At 41.4% G+C, this 23,341-nt stretch overlaps 1 protein-coding gene across 1 annotated transcript; it reads right to left on the bottom strand.

Annotated features, from left to right (window-relative positions):
• Positions 1-15,637: 15,637 nt before the first annotated feature.
• Positions 15,638-17,960, bottom strand: LOC147616760 (20 kDa chaperonin, chloroplastic-like). Its single transcript, XM_086777819.1, has 5 exons — positions 17,682-17,960; positions 16,733-16,912; positions 16,449-16,604; positions 16,254-16,331; positions 15,638-15,997 (listed from the first exon to the last, which is right to left on the bottom strand). Exons 1-5 carry the CDS (start codon positions 17,838-17,840, stop codon positions 15,824-15,826), a joined length of 747 nt encoding a protein of 248 aa, XP_086633945.1. The 5' UTR covers positions 17,841-17,960; the 3' UTR covers positions 15,638-15,823.
• Positions 17,961-23,341: the final 5,381 nt, after the last annotated feature.

Below are 23,341 nucleotides of genomic sequence, written 5' to 3'. Positions count from 1 at the left end.
TCTCCACACTCCTAAATTCTCTCATGCTACCCATTATTCTCTCCCAGTAGATTCTTCTAACCTTTTCACAGGTTCTTTCACAATTACATCTCCTCTTTTACAGCCTCTATCCAAGAGCTTGTTCCCACACACACCCTATTCACTTGTATATTTCAACACCTCCCCTCAAGTGAATAATCCTAGCACACCTGGACCCTGTATCAAGTTTCCCTCTTACTTGATAGCCCGCGACCAGTGCCTCAAGTCCCTAAACTCCATAGTCCTTGACACTCTCTCTCTCTCAATGTGTCCAAGGCTACTATAAGTGCCCGCGACCTTGACTAAAGTGCTCACACATACATCTACCACTTGGCCTACATCATCGGTGGCTCAGAGGTGGTTTTACTTTATTGGGGCAGGTTACATTGGGTTGTGGGGTCTCTCTCTCTCTCTCTCTCTCTCTCTCTCTCTCTCTCTCTCTCTCTCTCTCTCTCTCTCTCTCTCTCAGAAAAGATGATCCGACTCCACTTCTCTTGGAGCCTCCATGAAGTTTGCCGATGTCGTTCCTTCTTCACTAGGTTTGCTGTAGCAGTCTCTCGCCATGTGTCCTGGCTTTCCACATTTGTGGCAAGTGAAGGTCCTCCCTCCTACTCTGCCTCTTCCTCGTCCTCGTCCTCGAGAGAATCCTCCTCGGGTGAAGAATGCTTTTTCCTCTCCTGCTGTTGAGTCGAGCCCTTTCTTCTCTTTGCCTCTGCTCTCTTGCTCTAGTAGAGCTGCTTCTATCTCGTGTATCTTCAGTTCAGGTACATTCTTTAGTGTTGCTACAATGTTTTCATAATCTCCTTTGTCCACACTCTTCAAAAGTACAGCTAATGCTTCATCATCTTCTACCTTTTTGCCAATAGCTGCCAGCTGTTGCTTAATGCTTTTATATTTGTTCAAGTGTGTGATTAAAGGTTCACTTTCCTTCATGTCTAATTTGTAGAATTGCATTAATAGATTTATCTTGGAATTTTTTACTTGTGTACCAAATAATTTATTGAGTTCATCCCATGCATCTTTTGCCCACTGTATCCCTGTGATATGATGAATGATTTCATCATTTAAACTGAGTGCAATAAGTCCTAATGCTTTTTATTCCTACTCTTCCACTCATTTTCTCCTCTCTCTGGGCATTCATCTCTCCCTTCAACTAATCCCCACAGATTTTTCCTCATCAGCAAATACATGGTTTTTGTCTGCCATGTATAAAACTGTTCCCCATTAAATTTGGCTATTTCCTGTGCTGAATTCATGGTGATGTGAAGGGGGTCTTACCTCTTGATCCAAATTCAAGATTCAAGGGCAGTGTCTACCCTTTTACAACTCAATCTGGTGTTTAATAGATGATTACAACAATTTTATCAGCATAAAATCACCAGAAATTACATTAAATTGAGGGTAACCGATTTGTACGGGATGGTTGGAGTATCAAACCAACTCCGATTTGCAATCTGAAGCTATAGGGATCTGTATCAGATACCTAATGGTTAATTTGAACCCTCAATTGCACCAAAATATAGTGATTAGCAGTGATTAGCAAATTAATGCTCTGTTTTGTGTGCAAAAAACAGAGCATGCGGGGAGCCCAGATCTGGTGCCTTCCACTTCAAATGAGCTCAAATTCTTTCAAAGGCATCAATAGCAATGAGTCTAGTAGAGGATTAAGCCAAGAAACACAAGATTTGACCAAATAATGAAAGCTTAATCTTTGTTTTCCAAAGTCACCTGCAGATTTGATGAAGAGCTTTGATCTCAATGTAGACTTGATGAAATTGAATTCTGTCTTCACTAGCTTGTAGAGCATGCTTGATTACCCCTTGTGCGCTAAGAGGAATTAGAAACATTTGAACTGTGCTTGAAGAAATCTCCATTCTGCTTCAGAAAAACGGCGCCCCTTCATCTGCAAAAATCAGTGCTGATTCGTGGGCGGTTTGGTGCGTTTTTTGCATAGGCTTAAAGCCAAGGATGTTAGCTAGCTAGTGGTAAAAGCTTTTGCCCTAATTTGATGTGTGCAAGATGCTAGAGATCCTCCACTGGCTGGGGGTGAAGGGGAAGATGAAAAACTCACTAAAAATTGATTTTTTTGCTAATTACCTACTAATCCTAATTAATTAACTAATGGGCTCATAAACTTGGTTGATTCTAGGCATGGCTCTGATACCATGTTGAAATTTGAGCATAATGATGAGCTATGGTGGATCATGCACTAGAATCAACATCATTAACAAAGTGATTAGCAAAAGATTAAGATGTAATTAGTGAATAATTGGCACATAGATTAATGTAGGCATGGATACTCAAAAACCAGCAAATTCTCATTAGGGCTATGCCTCAATTTATAGAGTTTACATCAAGCATCAAATCCCATTGATTTCTCCATGATTCACTCCCAGAATATCTCCACCTTTTGCCTGATTCTCTCCACCTCTTCTCTTTTCCCTGAATATCTCCCAGAATATCTCCACACTCCTAAATTCTCTCATGCTACCCATTATTCTCTCCCAGAATATCTCCACACTCCTAAATTCTCTCATGCTACCCATTATTCTCTCCCAGTAGATTCTTCTAACCTTTTCACAGGTTCTTTCACAATTACATTTCCTCTTTTACAGCCTCTATCCAAGAGCTTGTTCCCACACACACCCTATTCACTTGTATATTTCAACAATGTGAACCTTTTCAAGAATTACGCTTGGGAACATATTGGCCTTTTGCAACCTAACTTTTGACTCTTATGCCTTAGGCTTGTTTTGGCCCTTAATGACTTGACTTTTGAGTCTATTGCATACCTGATCTCTTCCTTCTTTCTTTCCTATTGCTATGCTTTAAGCAACAATGTCTTTAGCTTTGTGATTTGCATGTCAAGGGGGTTTGCATCATTTTTATGAGCTTAAATTCTACCTAGTTGAAGAATAAGGCTTTGATTGTCCTTGGGTATGTCCTTGGCTCTTCTATGATGGGGCAGTCTTGATGCCATGCTCATCTAAGGTTTTAGCAGGTAGGGAAGCTAGGATTTCTTGCTGAGCTAAAGAAGACGATAGTTCTTGGATTTGCTTTTGAAGCTACCCTTGATCTTCAACAACCTATGTTTGCTCTATTTTAGCTTTCCCTTTGTCTTGCTTTTTGGGCCTCCACACCTATTTTGATGTGACTTGTTGATGCAAGCTCCCTGAGCACGATAATGATTTTGTTAATTGTTCTCTTCTCACACTAGGACAGTTGCATCTTTGTGTGGGTTTCATCCTTAGAACCCAAATTTGGCTCCTCCCTTAGAAGTATACAAGGGCTATTAGTGATCTTTGTGTGGTCACCATCCTTATGTGGATGGTGACCATCCTTATGTAGATTTTGTTAATTGTTCTCTTCTCACACTAGGACAGTTGCATCTTTGTGTGGATTTCATCCTTAGAACCCAAATTTGGCTCCTCCCTTAGAAGTATACAAGGGCTATTAGTGACCTTTGTGTGGTCACCATCCTTTGTGTGGTCACCATCCTTTGTGTGGATGGATCACTATATGGCTTTTGATTTCTTCTCTGCTTAGGATCCACACCAGCTTGTCTTCAGCTTTAATCGGTAGCTTTTGGAATCCAAACCTATTTAGGTTTTCTATTCTTGCACTTTGGCTATTTGGTGGGCGCACAAGTTGGCTCCTTTGGTTCTTTTGGTATCCACAGTTGCTTCATTTGGTCCTTGGGGCTTCTTGAGAAATAGAGATAGCAAGATTAGAAGTATTGGTTGTTGGTCTTTGGTTTCTCTTACAGTCCCTCCTTGGTTTTTGATGAGGCTTCTCTTCCTTTGGTTTCTCCTATGGTCCCTCCTTGGTTTTTGACGAGGCTTCTCCTCCTTTGGTTGGGATTTTGGCTCCTTGGCTTTTGGTTTTTGAGGGGTTTGTTGGTGAGGGTTGATTGGACAAGGCCGTAAGTTTATTGATGATTGCACTTACCAGCTTGAGTTTATGGATAATTACACTTATTGGCTTGATGGGACTAGCTTGTAGTAATGTCAATAACTTCTAGATCTTAGTAGAGATCTGTCTTGGGGCTCTCCTTCCGCAAGAAGAACATTCATCGTCCATTGTGCTAGCATGATAGTGGCCGTCTTCATGGTCCAATCTATGTTGTAGTCATGTTTGGAAATCCATTCCCTTCCAAGGATGAGCTCTTTCAGCATTGCATCTATAGTCATAACATAAAAACTGCCTTCAATAGGGTAAGAATTGATGTAGAATTTAAGCTTTAACATCCCTTCACATTTATTGTAAATCCCTCAGACTGTTTGTACTAAAGCTTTTACTAGATTGAGGATGGGTTTTCTTAACGAGACCCAAGTCTCATATGAAATTAAGTTTCTACCTCCTCCTATGTCTAGTAAAGCAAGTTTGCCAATGGTTTGATTGTTCATAGGGAAGTCTAGGGAAAGCCTTGTGGGCTTAACCTCTTTCTTATCTTTTTCTCTACATACATGTCCACAACTTAGTGTAGCCTTGTTTTGTCTAGTTTCTTGAGCTCATGAGTCATTTAGACAACTCATTATACCCATCCATTCCATCTACTTTGCTACTCTCAAGGTTGGGATCATGAATTCAAATGGGAGTATAACATCAAGTCCAAGGTGGGATCATCAACCTTTCTACTCTTAAGGTTGGGATCATGAATTCAACTGGGAGTATATCATCAAGTCCAAAGACTATGTTGTATAGCATAGCTCCAATTGAGGTTTTATAGGCAATTTTGTAAGCCTATAGTGTTGATGAGAGCTTCTATTCTTAGTCCATTCTCGATGCTTATACTATCTTCATAAGCACAGTGTATAGGACCTTGTTCGTGCTTTCAGCTTGTCCATTTGTTTGTGGATAATATGGGGAATACTTGCAATGCATCATTATCAGTTCTTCTAAAAGAAACTTGACCATGTCACTTAAGAAGCTCCTCCCTTGGTCGCTAATTAGCTCTAGAGGACATCCAAATCTAGTGGTGATGTGCTTATAAATGAACTTCATAGTGGTCGTTACATCAGCTTTCACTGTGGCCGTAGCCTTGGCCCACTTGGTCACATAGTCAGTTGCCATGATAATATGTCGCACTCGAGTGCTTTTATCCTAATTGGGCCTATGAAGTCGATGCCCCATTTGGAAAAAGGTCTAACGGACATGATGGGCTACAATGATGGCATCTTATGCTTTTATTATGGGATGGTGAAAGAGTTGGCACTCATTGTAAATGCTTGACGTATTCCATTACATCATCGAAGAATGTCAACCACCATAGTCTTGCATAGAGGACTTTTCTTGTTGTGACGTTTCCCCCTCCTCCGCCGGTGACTCCTACATGACCTTATTCAAGAAAATCAATGTACTCATCTTCACATGCATAGAGTCTTAAGATATCACCTTTTCCTCTCTTGTAGAGTTGTCTTGAAATGGTTGGTATGGGACTACTGCCTTCACCAATTCACCAACTTTCTTGTTAAGGACATGGTCTTATCTCAATGCTCAAGTAAATGTGCTCAAGTAAATGGTAATCTCATAACTCCACCTTGGCACTAAGCTTATTTGAAATAGAGATGCATGTGGAAGATCATCATTGACCCTCGTTGGCCACCTTCTTGGCTTGTAGAAAATCCCTTAAGATATGGTAAGCTTTCAGTTAGCAGGATAACAAAAAACTCGTGTCCTCTCTATTGGATATTCTTGACAAGTGATCAACTCTAACATAAGACATTCCCTTACAAATTGACACCATGAAATAAAATTTAAGAAGAAGTAATAACCACTGTATAATTTGCCCTATGGCCAATGGTTTTTCATAAGGTAAAGCATGTCTACAAAAAATATAAACTTCTTCGCTAAAAGATAATGGCGAAACTTATTTATTACATAAACCATCACTAAGACCTCCCTCTTTGTGTTTGTATGGTTCTTCTCTAGCTTATTAAGTTGTCTGCTAGCGTAACTAATAGGAAAGTCCATGTTCTTTTCACCAGATTGAGCCAATATGCATCCTATACCGTAATCTAATGCATCTATGTCTATGTGAAAGTTGACATTTCACCTTACTACTTTGAGAATTGGAGTTGTTATCAAGGACTCCTTATGGAATGACTCTTTGCATTCTTGAGTCCACACAAAACATATCAATAGGGCATATAGTGGTCTGGCAATTTCTACGTACATGAATATGACCATATAAAATACCTCGTTTGACCCATGAATCTTTGGATTACTTTTGGTATTTGGGTCTTTCGAGTCTATGACCCATGAATCTTTGGACTACTTTTAGTATTCGGCTCTTCTGAGTTTCTATGACCCATAGATCTTTGGACTACTTTTGGTGTTTGGGTCTTTCTAGTTCTATGATGACTCGGACCTTTCTCTCATCCATGGATATTCCATTTTTAGACACCACGTGTCCTAAGATTATACCCTGTCTAACCATGAATTTGCATTTTTTTGGGTTCACTTATAATCTGTAATGTCGGCATCTTCCTAACACTAGCCACAGATGGGGTATGTTCTCTTGTCTTAACTTTCGTGTCTCAACTTCTTTGAGTTCACGTAAAGATTATCCATAAAGATCTTTAAGAACTTCCGTAGGAAATCCTTATACACTATGCACATAAGTATTTGAAATATACCTAGCATTGGTTAAACCAAATGGCATTACTTTATGTGCAAAAATTTCCCATTTTGTAGCAAATGCTATCTTATGTTGATCCTTTTGGTCTATGGATGCGCAGTTGTAACCACAAAATCCATCTAAGAAGTTGTAGGCTTATTTTTTTGCCACTCTTTCTAGAACATGTTCAGTGTATGGAAAATGTCTTACTGTGGCTATGTTCACTTTCTTCAAGTCTATATGCACATCCATCTTATTGTTCTTCTTAAGCTCAATCCTAACTACTGACACCCAATATGTGTGCTTAATCTTATAAATGAAACTTGCATATTGATAAGTTTTGTGACTTCATCTTTGACACCCACTTCATTGGTTAACATAGTTTCATCCACCCACCAACCTACCATAAGGTGCTTCATCCACCCACCAACCTACCATAAGGTGCTTCGCCATCTTATTCGCACAAATGGATACTTATCTTTTGTAAGACAACGCTAGAACATATAAAGTGGCCTTACTCTTCGCTTAATGTCAAATAGGGAGGTCTACTGACTTAGTGTACATTATTGCTTAAGGCTAATAATAGAGGCCAAAGCATTTTTAAGTTTGGCATGCCTAGTGTGAAAACTAGTTATTTGTATAAGTTGGCTTGCCTAGTGTGGAAACTAGTCATTTGTATATAAGTTATTTTTGACAAGAAACAATACACAATCACTTCCTTGCAATAGTTTTCTTGTGAGCTCTCCTTCTTCCCACTTATTGCTTACTTGCATGCTATTAAATCTTACTTGTTAATAGATGTATGCTACATAGGTTGGTGGACTCTAGGTTTTCTTCCTGCAAAAGCTTGTTCTTCTTTCCCCACCTTTGTGAGAGTGAACCAACACAAAGATAAACCTCTTCTTGCCTCTATTTAAGCATTGAGATATCTCCCTTCACTCTTTAGAAAGCATTCGGGTGTGACAATGGAGTGAGGACGTGACAAACAAGCTACCACACCCACAATGGGGAATTGCATTTGCAGCTCGAAAGCGAGTCTCGGCAACACTGTTGAAAGATCGGTAGAGGAGGAGGAGACACACATACAGGAGCAAATCCTAAAGTATATTGCAAACCCTAACCATAGAGGGAAGCCATGTCCACTCTCACACCAAGCATAATGCACTAATCCATAATCCACACAACACACAATGAGTTGTGTCCACACCAAGCATAATGCACTAATCCATAATCCACACAACACACAATGAGTTGTGTCCACACTCTACTAACCCTAGCTAATGTCCACACACTATGACCAGCTGGACACGCGGTCATTTATGTCTCACACATGTTCCTACCTAATCTGCCAGCACATAGCATAGCTGGCTCACACTGACATCGAGCTTGAATCTCAACAGCCCCTCTCAAGCTCATGATGTACTGCCGATGAAGATGTAGATGAGCTTGGGATATCAAGACTCTCAACACTCCCCCTCAAGCTCATCCCATGTACTCCCAACATAGTCCGGAAGTACTCAAACTTCTCCCTACTAAGTGGCTTCGTGAAGATATCAGCCACCTGCTCATCAGTCTTCACATAGTGAAGACTGATGAGCTCATCCCATGTACTCCCAACATAGTCCGGAAGTACTCAAACTTCTCCCTGCTAAGTGGCTTCGTGAAGATATCAGCCACCTGCTCATCAGTCTTCACATAGTGAAGATTAACTGTACCATACATAGTGAAGATCAACTGTACCATCCAGCACCTTCTCTCTGACAAAGTGATAATGGACCTCTATGTGTTTGGTCCTCGCATGAAACATAGTGAAGATCAACTGTACAGTTGATCTTCACATAGTGAAGATCAACTGTACCATCCAGCACCTTCTCTCTGACAAAGTGATAATGGACCTCTATGTGTTTGGTCCTCGCATGAAACACTGGATTCTTTGCCAACTGTATACTGCTCATGTTGTCACAATGTATGACAACTTTGCCATCAAGAGGCTCACATAAATCTGCCAAGAAACTCTTTAACCATACAGCCTCACAAGTAGCAATGGCTGCTCCTCTGTACTCAGCCTCTGTACTGGATAAAGCAACTGTAGGTTGCTTTTTGCTACTCCAACTCACCACGGCACTTCCAAGTGTAAAAGCATACCCACTAGTAGACCTCCTGTCATATGCGCTACCTGCCCAATCAGCATCTGTGTAGCCATGTATGTCCAAGCTTTTACCACTCTCATAAAATAGACCATAATGTGCTGTGGTCTTCACATATCTCATGATGCGTCTCACTGCATCCAAATGTGGTTTCCTGGGGCTCTGCATAAACTGGCTAACTAGCCCCACCGCATAACTCAAATCCGGGCGTGTGATTTCATGTATATGAGACTACCAACCATCTTCCTGTACATAGAAGGATCATCCAATTCCTCGCCATAATCAGCCCGCAACTTCACATTTTGCTCCAATGGTGTACTCATAGGCTTACACCCTGTCATGCCATACTTTGCCAACATATCCAATGCATATTGGCGCTGTACTAACCAAGTACCTGCATGATCTTTCACCACTTCAATTCCAAGGAAGTATCTCAACTCACCAAGATCTTTCATGTCAAATTGCCCACTCAAAGCTTTCTTGACATGCATCACATCTGCACCATGATCACCTGTGATAATCAAGTCATCCACATAGATGACTAGTAAAACAATCCCATGCTGTGTCTTCTTCACATAGAGTGAAGAATCTGCTGTAGAAATCTGAAAACCAAGTGAGATAAGATATTTGCTCATCTTATCACTCCAGGCACGTGGTGCTTGCTTCAGACCATATAATGCCTTTTTCAACCTGCATACGTGAGTGGGATATCTAGGGTGTACATACCCTTCTGGCTGTGCCATGTATACTTCTTCTTGTAGATCTCCATTCAAAAATGCATTCTTAATATCCATCTGATGCATTTCCCAGCCATTAGCTGCAGCCATAGCAATGACTGCTCTCACTGTGCCCATCTTAGCCACTGGACTAAACGTCTCATCATAATCCAATCCTTGGGTCTGTGCATAACCCTTTGCTACCAATCTTGCTTTATGTCTCTCAATAGAACCATCAGATTTGCACTTTACTTTGTAAACCCATTTACATCCAATAACATTCTTGTCCTTTGGTAGTGCAACCAAGTCCCATGTATCATTATGGACCAATGCGTCCATCTCTAATCCATTGCTTTTTCCCATACATGCTCTCCAATAGCCTCTGTATAGCATGTAGGTTCCACATGCTTCACCATAGATGTCATGTATGCATAGTGCATAGCAAAATCTCTATATGTCAACCTGTCAACAGGATATCTGACTCTCTGGGATCTCCACAATGCCTGCGGGTCACTCTGTACACCTGTAACTCTAGCATGTGGTGGCACATATCTGTCCTGCCTAGCACCAGGTGTGCGTAAAACAGGTATGCCAAGCTCCTCATCCAAACTCTCAGAACTAGATGACTCATATCCTGTGATTCCAATTCCTTCAACTTTCTTTTTGCCTTTATCCATAGCACTACTCCCAGTGCTTACACTCCCATGCCTCAAACGTCCTGACCATGGACGTATACTGCTACTCTCAGCTTCTGCTCTGCTGGCCCAGACATAGTAGTAGAACTAGAACTTGCTTGTGGTGGCAAGTTCACATGAATATCAGCCTCAAGTGACTCAATAACACCCTCATCGTTTGCTTTATACCAACTAGCAAGCTCATCAAACACCACATCACGTGAGATGACCACTTGTCTAGTTTGTGGATTATAACACTTGTAGTGTGCATATCCAACAAATATACATTTCTCTGCCTTAGGATCCAACTTCCTTCTTCTTTCATCAGGCACATGCACATAAGCTATGCATCCAAAAACTTTAAGATGTCCAATGTCTGGCCTGTAACCTGTGAGCCGCATCTCTGGCATGCTTCCATGAATGGCTGCTGTAGGTGTTTTGTTCAATATATAAACTGCAGTAGCACATGCTTCTGCCCAATAGTAATCTGGCATGCTCTTTTCATTAAGCATTGCCCTTGCCACTTCACATATAACTCTATTCTTTCTCTCAGCCACACCATTCTGCTGAGGTGTATACCTGCATGTCAACTGTCTTCTTATTCCATGCTTCCTCAAGAAATGCTCAAAAGCTTTTGAGGTGTATTCACCACCTCCATCTGTCCTCAGACATTTAATCCAACAGCCATACTGCTTTTCTGCTGAGGTGTATACCTGCATGTCAACTGTCTTCTTATTCCATGCTTCCTCAAGAAATGCTCAAAAGCTTTTGAGGTGTATTCACCACCTCCATCTGTCCCCTCAGACATTTAATCCAACAGCCATACTGCTTTTCTGCAAAAGCTTTGAAATCCATGAATTTTTCCAACACTTCACTCTTCTCTTTCAGAAAGTATATCCATGTCATCCTGCTGAAATCATCTATGAATGTAACATAGTATAAACTGCCTTTGATAGATGGGTTTTGTGCCGGACCCCATACATCACTGTGTACTATCTCAAGTGGCATGTTACTCATATTTCCTTCTCTAGGAAATCTCAATCTTGCCTGCTTCCCAAACTGACAGGCTTCACAAACATGCATATGTCCATCATATTTGAACCTAGGCAATCCATTGACAATGCCTCTTATTTGCATGTTCTTTAATCTCTGTATATTGACATGGCCAATCCTCTTGTGCCACATATCAATGTCTTGTACCACATTCCTGCTCTTTGAGAACATGGCTGATTTTAGCTCAGGAATTCCACCATCCAGCTTAAACAGTCTTCCTTCTTTCTTGCCTTTAGCAATCACTCTACATCCATGTTTGAAGTCTTCAACGAAGCATCCATGCTCATTGAATCTAACATGTAATCCCTGTTCTACCATTTGACCAACTGAGGCCAAGCTTTTAGTGATCGAGACAGCACATCTGACATAGACTTTGTCTGACCATTATGCATGACCAATGGTACACTTCCAACATGTGTAATGACATGCTGGGTATCATCACCTATTTCCACATAGCCTTTGACATCCATTGGCTTCATGTGCTCAAACCATTCACCATGGCATGTCATATGATTTGATGCTCCTGAGTCCATATACCATGTATCATCATTCTCAGCATTTGTTGTCATAGAACCCACAACATGCTTCATGGCAAACAAATGATTTGCAGTTCCATCATTGCTACTTGATGCATAGTTACCACCATGTTGTGCATAGTTTCCACCATAATGACCACCACGTTGTGCTCTTCCCCCTCTCAAATCATTTTGTTTGCGGAAACAATCTCTCGCCATATGACCATATTTGCCACAATAATGGCATTCCACATCTTGCATAGAATTTTGTTGGCCTTGCCAACGTCCTCAACCACCACGGGGGGTACCTCTGCCTCGCTGAGGTGCATATCCACGACCACCTCGAGCACCATAAGAAGGCTGAAAATTTTGTTGTGGAGGCCTATCCTGCCATCCACGACCATTACCACCACGTCCACGTGATGCAAATCTCCCCCTGCCTCTAAAGCCTCTCTGCGAGTAGCCTGATTTCTGCCATCATCATGGCTAGTAGATGCATCCAGAAATGAATCACTGAGCTTGATTTCCTCAACCAACAAGAGTGAAACCAACTCATCAAAGTCGGATAGACCTGTACTCCTCACTGAGATAGATGTATCAAAAGATTTGTATTCCTTGCCAAGACCACGCAAGGTAATATCCACCAAATCATCATCAGGCATGGGGGCATTTATTGTGGCCAATGCATCTGCAAACTTCTTGATTTCTTGCACATAATCATGTATGCTCCTTTTATTCCTTTTCACATTGTGTATCTGCTGTCGCAATTGAGACTTGCGAGTACTCGTATCTGTATCAAACATCTTGACCAAAGTATCCCATGCATCTTTGGGATTCTCAGCATCCTGAATGTGTATGAGCATAGCATCAGAAATGCATATAGACAAATAATGCAGCACTTTGAATGCTCTCTTTGACCATTGCTTATGAGCAATAAAGCTGCTGCTATGTAGGTTGCCGAGGTAGCTCAAGCTCTGGCTCAGCACATGTAATGAGATTCCAAAATCCTTTCCCTTTCAAGAAACTCTTTATCTTGTACTTCCATGCCTGGAAGTTCTTCCTATCCAGCTTTTCACCAACAATCTGAACTGGATTGTCCGACATGTTGCTCAATGCATACACCTTCCGCACACTTCAAATCTGTAAATGAGCCTTCCTCAGCTCAACCACACTCCAATGAATGTTCCAGATACTCCAAGATAGCCAACAAACTCTAAATTTGATGTAGAAAATCAACCTGTAATCATCCAAGATGAACTGACTCATGCAGTGCGGGATACCCTGAATTGACACGCCTTCCAAGGCTCCAAATCGCAATGTAATGGTGCAATCAAGTATGGGCAACTTGCATTGACACCTAATGAACCTCAATGTTGAGTATCAACTCCATCTGACATGTATAATTATCAATTTTTGAAAACCCCTTTCTCTGTTTTTGGAAAAACCAAAAAAACCAGAAAAACCAGTAATGATTTGGCTCTAATTTCTTCAATATTTCACCAAATTGAGCAACCAGGCATTCATTGGCTTAGCAATAGTGTCCATCAACTCCATGTAAGAGGAATTTGTCCAATTGTAAAACACCAAAGATTAATTGCTTAATTAAAATGCTCTGTTTCTCTGCAACCAGTGGTGGACAGCCTGTTTTAATCAGCTCATTCCCAGCTCAATTAAGCATCATTGACCAAACAAATCACATAGCCCTCTTCTCCAAGGTGTAAAGCATCCAATTGCTAAAGAAGTTGTGGAAGATATCAAGCAACCAATGAGAAATCAAACTCCTCGTAGGCAAAAAGACCAAAAACTGCTCTGTTTTCACCTGTCTGGCTGCGCCGCCTGCAAATGAGAGCTTTGGGAGTGGTTAACTTGCTATTTGATGATGGTATTGAGTGCCCAACACACCTAGGCACATGTGCAATCCACCAATGGTTCAATTTTTGCCAAAATCTCACTCCAAATGCATCAATTTTGGGCTTCCTCTTCTCTGTTTTGTGAGAGCTCAAAAAACCAGTAATTTCACTCAATCAAATGCATGTAAATTGCTCCAAAAATTGTTCAAGGCTTGCACATGGGTTGCTAATACATCCCTCTTTGTCAAATACATGTTTGCTTTGCCAGATTTACATGTATTTCCACCATACATCAATGTTCCCAAGCTTTAATGGAAAGCTTCAAAAACCAGAATTTTGCTTTGCTTTGATTTGCTCTAAAATGCTTTGCTTTTGCCTGTTTCACCTGCAATCCGCTCAAGGATGTTTAGAAGACCTTACCCGGTCGGCCTAGCTCTCAGATCTGATAAGATTTGGTGTGCTCCAAGCTTCACAGCTCCAATGGCAAGCTTCACAGCTTCTTCTCCCTCTTCACTCACTCACTCATAAACCCTAATAAACAGCACAAGGCTCTAATACCATGTTGAAAGATTGGTAGAGGAGGAGGAGACACACATACAGGAGCAAATCCTAAAGTATATTGCAAACCCTAACCATAGAGGGAAACCATGTCCACTCTCACACCAAGCATAATGCACTAATCCATAATCCACACAACACACAATGAGTTGTGTCCACACTCTACTAACCCTAGCTAATGTCCACACACTATGACCAGCTGGACACGCGATCATTTATGTCTCACACATGTTCCTACCTAATCTGCCAGCACATAGCATAGCTGGCTCACACTGACATCGAGCTTGAATCTCAACAAACACATGGTTAAGCAAGGCTAAGGTAAGCTCTTGACTTGAATAGGTGCCAACCCTTACCTCGACTTGGATACAATTAGTTATTACGAGAATTTATTTATGCCATTATCAAAAGCTTGTGAAACTCCTAACAACATCCAATACATGATTCCTTGGCTACCACAGTAGTGCCCATGCCTCCCAAAGTAAAGGTGTAGGGTTTAGATCTACCCACTCCCATAATAGTGAAAGTTCTAGCATGTGATTGTTAGAACCCACTTAAATAATTTTAAAAAACATTTAATACATAGCACATACATACCTTGTAATGCAAATCAGACATTACATTCTATACATCTAAGAGAAGTTAAAAGTACTTTTGTGTGACTGTTGGCTGTTGTGTGCAATCATGACAAAGGATTTATACATCAAATACATGGCACAACATAGAACACAATACTTTGAATATATAATGCAATGACACAAGCAAAACAGTCTGTTTACAAATTGCTTTCTTCACAAATTTCAAGAGAAAACTTCCCTCTATTCTTCACAAGATTTGCCCAAGATGCAATATCTTCCATAAATTTACCAAGGAAGAAAAAACTAGCATCACAACACCCATCAAAACCTGTCAATCTACAAATTCTTCTCGATCTCTCTTGCCAATACAAATCTTGTACTTGAGGCAGCTAGCACAAGTAGATGAGCCATTAATCGTATGAAAAGGATCTAACTCCGTTACTCTCGCGTTCTATGCATAAACCCTAAAGAGCTACATGATTTATTATCCAGCATTCCTTCAGGCAGCAATTCAATACCATTCACCAAACAGCTGACAACTGGGACCCTAATATTCCTCATGAAGAATGCCAAAACGCTTTTAAGTTCGCTGTAGGAATGCTCAGACATTCCATTGTCCATTCAACTAGCACACAAATGTGGTGCCATGGGCTCACTGAGAAGATAACAGCCTCCTCAGAAGAGCCGCTAGAGGGGATGACGATTTCTCGAGGCCTCCCGTCCTTGTCAACAGTCAGCTTTGGTCTCAGTGCTCACCCCTACCAACAGGAGTAGTACACCACAATACTTGAAGTTATTCATGTCAACACCATATTTTTATGTACAACACACTTCAATTTAAAGTAGACAAACACGAAGTGCAAGAAAAAACCACTGAAAAACAGTCCACTACCATGATGGACACCACGATTCTTAAACAATATTTTATTATAAAACAGTACCTATCGCTTATGATACGAGAATACATGGCGAAAAAATGTACTGTGAAACTGTTCACCCTGGCCTACTTCTCTTGTACAGGATACCCACTCCACACACACTAGTTTAAGCCGCACATGAAGATTATGCTTGCAGATGTAGACCTGTTACATTGTGCTAGGACAGCAAAGCCAACACATCAGCAACTTTCACCACAATGTATTGGGTCCCATCTTTAGACTTGAAATCACTTCCCGCATATTTAGAATACATAACGCTGCTTCCCACCGTTAGTCCTAGTGGCTTTCGGGCACCGTCTTCACCATAAGATCCAGGACCAACAGCTTTTATCTGCAGAAAATGTAAAACATACCAATGAAAAGCTCAGGTTATTTCCCAAACTTGATAAAAACCACCTAAGTGCAATCTTGACTCCAAGAGAGTCTACTCAAAAGTTATGCATAGCGAAGAATGCGTGCTATTGCATCCCCATTCATGTCATCAGTGCCCAAAAGTAGCCAGCATGCAGACCTAACTTGCATCAATACCTGATAGACAGCATTCAGACCTTACTTGCATTCAGAATACTCATGAATTCTTTCCATACCGTTCCAATTACAGGTTTCTCCTTTGCGCTGTCTGTGAGCAAAACACCACCAGCCGTCTTTTCCTCCGCTTCCACTACCTGCAGAGCAATACAAGATTATACCATGGGAAACACCATATTAAAACACAATCTTTATAGGAAGGCAGGCATCCCAAAGGCCTGCAATACGCTGCTATAAATGATATTTTTATATACCTTGATAAGTACCCTATCATTCAATGGTTGTAAATCTTTAATATCATCTGTTTCTAGAATGCCTACAATGTCATCCTCCTTAAGTAACACATGGCTGACCCCATTGAATTCTATTTCTGTTCCTGCGTACTTGGAATACACAATATTCTTTCCACTCTGCAGACATGAGAATATCAAAGTGAGTGTTATATGCATACTTCTTTGACCCATCTAAAAAGGGAGGCATACAAGACCACAAAGATGTAATCGTATCCACAATCATAAAGACGAATGCATGAGAAAACCTGCAATCCAACTTCAATTTTCTTGTCGCCAAGAGTTCTGCCTTCACCGACTGCAACAACTTCCCCACCTTGAGGTTTGGTTTGAGCTGTTGAAGGTAACAAAATACCCCCTGTGGTCTTTTCTTCCACAGTCTGAATCTTAACCAAAACCCGGTCTCCCAGGGGTTTCAGTGCTGTGAACTGCAGTGGTGGACACATTGCAAAAACGAGTATGAGATTAAGAACAAATGTGGAGGGGAAAAAAAGCATAACAGGGTGATAAAGAAAGTCTAAGAAGGAGGTTTATCCACATTGGTCAATATCACATATGCAAAAGCTTTAAGGCCTTGCAACTGCAAAGGGAAAACCATAATAGAGTTGGGTTGTAAAGCTTAAGCAGCTACACCAACAAATCTAGTCCCGCAAGGACACCTCCTCTGAATCCTATTGCATCATATTGTGCATACACAGGATAGAGTACTCCAACCTGCTGCAACATCTGGATCTCTATACCCTAAAGCAGCCATGACATATCGCCACCTTAAGAGACGCCAAATAGAGCTTCTTTAAAAGCAAGGTTCTTGGTAAAAGGAATGCAGACAACCTGTCAAAATCAAGTTTTGTTCGACTGCTACTACCATTAAACCATGCCTTAAATCTTGATGACATATGGCAACATCACTGAGAAAGCGGGTTACATAGATCTTAAGTAGCCAGTCATAAGAGCATTGCATGCGCCATTTGGCAGCATCTCCACTTCTTTCAAGAATTTGCATCCTATCAAAGGTTTCGAAGCTCAACAGGACCATTGAAGGTCAGAATTTAGCAGCCTAAAATTAGGGGTTACAGGTCCATGAGCATTAGGGTTTTACGTCATAAATAGTTTAGATTTATCTGCTAGAAAGTTTGGGTTTAGCAGACTACCACCACATCAGAACTGGAATTTATCATTGTGGTTTCAAGGGCATACCTTTGAGGCGACGGCTGCGGCAGCTCTGACCCCGACGCTGCATAGAGGCCTGGAGCGAGCCGGCAAGGAGCAAGAGGAGGGCAGCTTCAGCCCCAGAAAAGGCTTGCCCTCCACCATGTTAAGGGCAGAGGAGGCACCCAGATGCAATGAGGCGGCCATGCTTGGATTCTTGGAACAGACGAGAAGAGGAGGAGCTCGCTAAAGAGAACAGCTTGTTGCAAGTCCACGACGTGTAGGTCTGGTAGGTTGTAATTCACCAGAAAAGTCCAGAAGACCATAGACGGTATAGCTATGGCCGGTTACACACACGGGCCCATGTGTGAGAATAGCGCTATTTGAGTCAATTCATTAGTGTGCAATTAAATTATAGGGCTTCCTAAGAATTAGGGGTTTATTATCTATTTGCTAGTCATGAATGAAGGGGGTTCTCTATTAAATAATTTAGGGAATTGAGTCTATCAATTTAGTGTGCAATTAAATTATAGGGCTTCCTAAGAATTAGGGGTTTATTATCTATTTGCTAGTCATGAATGAAGGGGGTTCTCTATTAAATAATTTAGGGAATTGAGTCTATCAATTTAGGGTTAGTCCTATGCTCCCATAAGGCTTACTGTTGGCTATTTGAGTCAATTCATTAGTGTGCAATTAAATTATAGGGCTTCCTAAGAATTAGGGATTTATTATCTATTTGCTAGTCATGAATGAAGGGGGTTCTCTATTAAATAATTTAGGGAATTGAGTCTATCAATTTAGGGTTAGTCCTATGCTCCCATAAGCTTTCAAGCTACAAAAAAATGTGATAACATTAAGGGACTACATATATTGAAAACAAATGTGCTAGCATTCAAGGAGTTCCGTATATTCAAGGAGAATCTGAAGATACCTTGGAACCAATAGAAGAATCCAAAGATACCTTGGAACCCAGAGGCTCCACGCAGAGAAGCGCCCAGAAGCTCCGACAGAGGCTCCACGCAGAGAAGCCCACAAACAACTGGCAAGGAAAACGTCATAAGCGGAGCATACATTCGCCTAGAACCTCCTAGCAAACGTTCGCCCAGAGGCTCCACGCAAACAAGCCTTTGAACAAGCACACCAACAAGCAGGTTGACACGCGTACACCATGCAACACGAGTAATTGATAAGCATAACATCTACAAGAACAGAAGAATCTGACACGCGTAAGTCATGCGGTCATCTACAAGAACAGAAGATTCCGAAGATACACACGATGAGTTTTCTAAGGATTGGGGTGAGGAATTGAGTAAGATATCACTTGAAGGGAAACATAAGGAGAAAGTCATCCTTCAAGAGCCACCTAAGCTTACGAAAGCTAGGCGTAAAAAACGGATTAAAGCTTTGGCAGAAGCCGAGTGAGAGGCCGGAAAGTCATGGCTAAAACAAAAAGTGAGAATGAGGATTGCTTTCAGTACTAGATCACTTCAAAGCTTACACGGTTGTGACAAACGGAAAGTGGTCCAACTAACGACAAAAAGGGTTAAGGAAGATGCGCTGTACGATGGCCTTGTTGAAGTCAAGGAAGTTGATATTGCGGGACCAGGGGAGGAAGCCAAACCTGTTTATATTGCTAAGGACTTGATTTTGGCTGAAGAAAATAAGCTCGTTACCCTCCTTAAGGAATTTAAGGATTGTTTCGCCTGGAACTACAAGGAGATGAAGGGTGTACCACTGAGCTGGTGTAACATACGATCCCAATCATGGAAGGATCAAAGCCAACCATGCAGAAACCATACCAAATGAATCCTAAATATGTGGCAATTATAAAGGAGGAAATAGATAAACTCATTGCTGTGGATTTCATCTATGATATAGAACATATGGATTGGTTGTCACCAATCGTAATAGTGCCAAAAAAGAATGGAAAACTTAGGGTATGTGTCGATCTTAAAAAGGTCAGCACACCTACTAGCTAAGACCATTATCCATTACCCTATATATACGAAACATGTTTTGGTGGAGAGATTGGCTGGTGAAGAAGCTTACAGCTTCTTGGATAGATTTTTAGGCTACAATCAGGTGTCTATAGCACCAGAAGACCAGCATAAGACAACTTTCAATATAATGTGGGGGACGCTTGCATATAAAGTCATGCCTTTCAGTCTCACCAATGCCCCAGCAACATTCCAAAATGATTGATGTGCACAGCCTTCAAAGACTACTTTGCAGAAGTGGTTGGAGGTATTCATTGATGATCTATGTGCACACTCTTGTGGGCAGACCATCTGGCTTGCTTAAGGAAGGTGTTTGAGTGATGTCAATTATATTGTATACCCCTAAACCCTTTAAAGTGCCAATTTTGGGTCAAACATGGTGTGATATTGGGACACATTGTCTCAAAGAACGGTATATCCACCACAGATGATAGCAGGGTCAAGTTGATCTTGGAACTGCCACCACCCACTAATTACAAAGGTGTGCAAAGATTTATGGGCCACGTTGGGTATTACCGGCGCTTCATAATCTTCTATGCTGAAATTTCCAGGCCATTATACAAGCTACTCATTGTCTTTAAATGGAATAAGGAATTCTAGGAAGCATATGATTGATTGAAGCAGACATTGGCTAGTGCGCTAATTCTAAGACCCCCCAATTGGGACCTCATATTTCATGTGCATATTGATGTCTCAAACTTTGCTATTGGATGTGTACTAGTACAGCCCGGTGAGTTTAAATTGGACTATCCAGTCTGCTTTGCTAGTCGTCAAACTGAATGATGTAGAGGTGAATTACACCACAGAGTGAGAAGGATTGGCCATGGTTTATGCAGTCAAGAAGTATCGACATTACCGATTGGCCAACAAATTCGTATTCTTCGTTCAGGCCTTATTATACTTGGTGAACAAGCCTTGCACCACGGGAAGAATCACATGTACGTTGCTATTACTATTGGAATTTGACTTTACAATTATGGTAAGGAAAGGGACATAGCATGTGATGACCGGTCATATGTCAAGAATTCCAAATGGGGAACCAGCAAACTGGTGTTGAGGATGACCTCCTTGATGCTTATTTATTTAAAATGGACATGGTGCCCGAATGAAGCGAGGAGATATAGATTATCTAGCTTATGGTTTTTCACAAGAAACACCCTTGAACAAAGATAAAATGCAAAGGCTTATCAAGCTTGCTGCACCTTATCAATTAATTGTTGGAGAACTATATAAATTAGGTAAGGACAATGCCCTAAGAAGATGTGTGAGAGAATATGAGTTCGTGTCACGATATTGGATGGAGGGCATTTTGCTGGAGAGATTACGACTGGCAACGTACTTCAAGTAGGAATATGGTGGCCTACGTTGTTCAGGGATGCCATAGAGTTTGTCAAAAGGTACGAGGAATGTCAGCGATTTGCTATCCAACAACAGGATGTCGCTCACCCCTGTTATTGTAAGACAACCTTTCAAGAAATGGGGGATTGATTTTGTTGGACCCATTAGTCTAGTGGCACATCCATCGCAAGCCTGATATGTAATCGTGGCCATGGACTCTTCACCAAATGGGCAAAAGCCAGATCCTCGAAGCGAGCTGATGCACGAACAACAACAAAATTCTTATATGAGCAAATTATCTCAAGATTCAACTGCCCATTAGAATTAGCTTGTGATCGCCGTTCACATTTCATTAATGAGGTGGTTGATCATTTACTTGCTGGATTCTTAGTAGTCCATCGAAAATCATCACCTTATTATCCTCAGGCTAATGGTCAAGCAGAGAGTACAAACAAAATTTTGTGTACTATCTTGACAAAAACTTTGGAAGCAAGTCGAGGAAGCAAGTCGAACGGACTAAAAGCATAAGCTGACAACAGCCTTATGGGCATACCAAACATCATAGAAGGTAGCGACGGGATACACTCCCTTCCATCTAGCTTATGGTGTCGAGGTAGTAATGCCTATGGAATACCTAGTTTCAAGCTTAAGGATTGTAGTGCAAAAATGTCTGACAAAGAATGCATTAGATGAAAGGCTAATCAATTTAGAGAAGCTTGATGAGACCAGACTAATTGCACTGCATGGGCTCATGGTCGAGAAACTATGTAGAAAGCATTGGTTCAACAAAAACTTGAAACAAAAAGAACTCGAAACGGGGGACCTTACCCTCATGTATGGTGTAGGAACGTCTGATGGAGAATGCATTAGATAAAAGGCTAATCGATTGCAGTGCATGAACGTCTGACGGAGAATGCATTAGATGAAAGGCTAATTAATTTAGAGAAGCTTGATGAGACCAGACTAATTGCATCACATGGACTCATGGTCGAGAATCTACGCAGAAAGCATTGGTTCAACAAAAACTTGAAACAAAAAGAACTCGAAAAACGGGAGACCTTGTCCTCATGTATGGTGTAGGAAGCACAAGGAAAAGAAACTCAAGTACAGAGGCCTAGGAACCTTTTGAGTGTCTGAGATCACACCTCAAGGGTCGGTTAGAATTGAGACAATTGAAGGCATACAGATGGAGGGTTATGTCAATGGGAGCAAACTCAAAAAATATTTTGTACCATTGACCCAAGAGATACTCTTGCAAGAACATCTCTTAAAACAACAAAAGAAGCTAGTGTTGGAATTAGGGTTGCAGGAATGCACACACAACTTCAAGAAGATGAGGAAGCTTGAGCACAACACAGTAGTGTATTATGAGTGCCAAAAATGAAAGATAACAAGCCCTAGAAGATAATGGGCGTATATACAATGCACGGGGGAAAAAACCTCCTAGTGAGGGAAAAAGTGCCCCGGCGGTCCTAAGTGTGTTCACACACATCACTACTATAATATGGTAACAAATCCCCCCTGGAGTGATGCGGTGAACAAGAGCTAGCACTCATGTATAGGGAAGTGTCTAGCTATGTGGACGAATCCACAAAAGGGAGTAAGCCCAAAGCTTTGCGAAAAGCTTCGAACTTCTCACGAGGCAGAGCCTTTGTGAAAAGGTCTGCAAGGTTATCCTGTGTTGGCACATAAGCCAAACTGATCTCTCCTGCAGAGAGTCTCTCCCTGACATAATGGTAGTGCACCTCAATGTGCTTCGTACGAGCATGGAACACTGGGTTCCGCGCAACTGCCAATGCGCTCTGACTGTCAGTGAAGATGGTGGTGGCAGATGGCTGCCCAACACCCAAATCAGCCATAAGGCGTCTGAGCCACACACACTCAACCGTAGCTGTGAAAGCTGCCCTGTACTCAGCTTCACAACTAGAAGTGGCCACAGTAGGCTGCTTCTTGCTCAACCATGATATGCATGAGCTTCCAAGCATGAAGCAAAAACCACTCGTGGACACGCGTGTGTCATAACAACCAGCCCAGTCAGAATCTGAAAAAACATGTAAATCTGGCGGCAATGATCCCCCCTTGGGATAAAACAACCCAAGATGCCGAGTACCACTCAAATAGCGAAAGATACGCTTCACTGCCTGCCAATGCTTAATGCCTGGGCTATGCATAAATCTGCTCACCTGTGAGACTGCAAACTGAATGTCTGGCCTCGTAATGCATACATAAATGAGGCAACCAACAGCTGTCTGATAGAGTGTGACATCAAAGTGATCTCCAGCATCATGAAGACTCAACTTCAAACCTGTCTCCATTGGAGTAGCAATAGGCTTGCAGTCTTCAAGGCCAAATCTCCGCAACAATGTTTCAATA

The sequence above is a fragment of the Cibotium barometz genome, chromosome 38, assembly GCF_041138505.1.
Source record: "Cibotium barometz isolate CiBa-2024 chromosome 38, ASM4113850v1, whole genome shotgun sequence".
Taxonomy (NCBI): Eukaryota; Viridiplantae; Streptophyta; class Polypodiopsida; order Cyatheales; family Cibotiaceae; genus Cibotium; species Cibotium barometz.
Note: the sequence above shows the minus strand (reverse complement) of the source record. Positions and strands in the feature narration are given on the sequence as shown.

What these genes read in the sequence shown, in the direction of transcription:
- LOC147616760 (XM_086777819.1), bottom strand. Translation starts at nt 17,840, where the DNA reads ATGGCCGCCTCATTGCATCTGGGTGCCTCCTCTGCCCTTAACATGGTG. An exon ending in AAATTGAAGTTGGATTGCAG is followed by an intron (nt 16,605 to 16,732) that starts GTTTTCTCATGC and finishes TCATGTCTGCAG; the next exon opens with AGTGGAAAGAATATTGTGTA. An exon ending in ATGATAGGGTACTTATCAAG is followed by an intron (nt 16,332 to 16,448) that starts GTATATAAAAAT and finishes ATTGCTCTGCAG; the next exon opens with GTAGTGGAAGCGGAGGAAAA.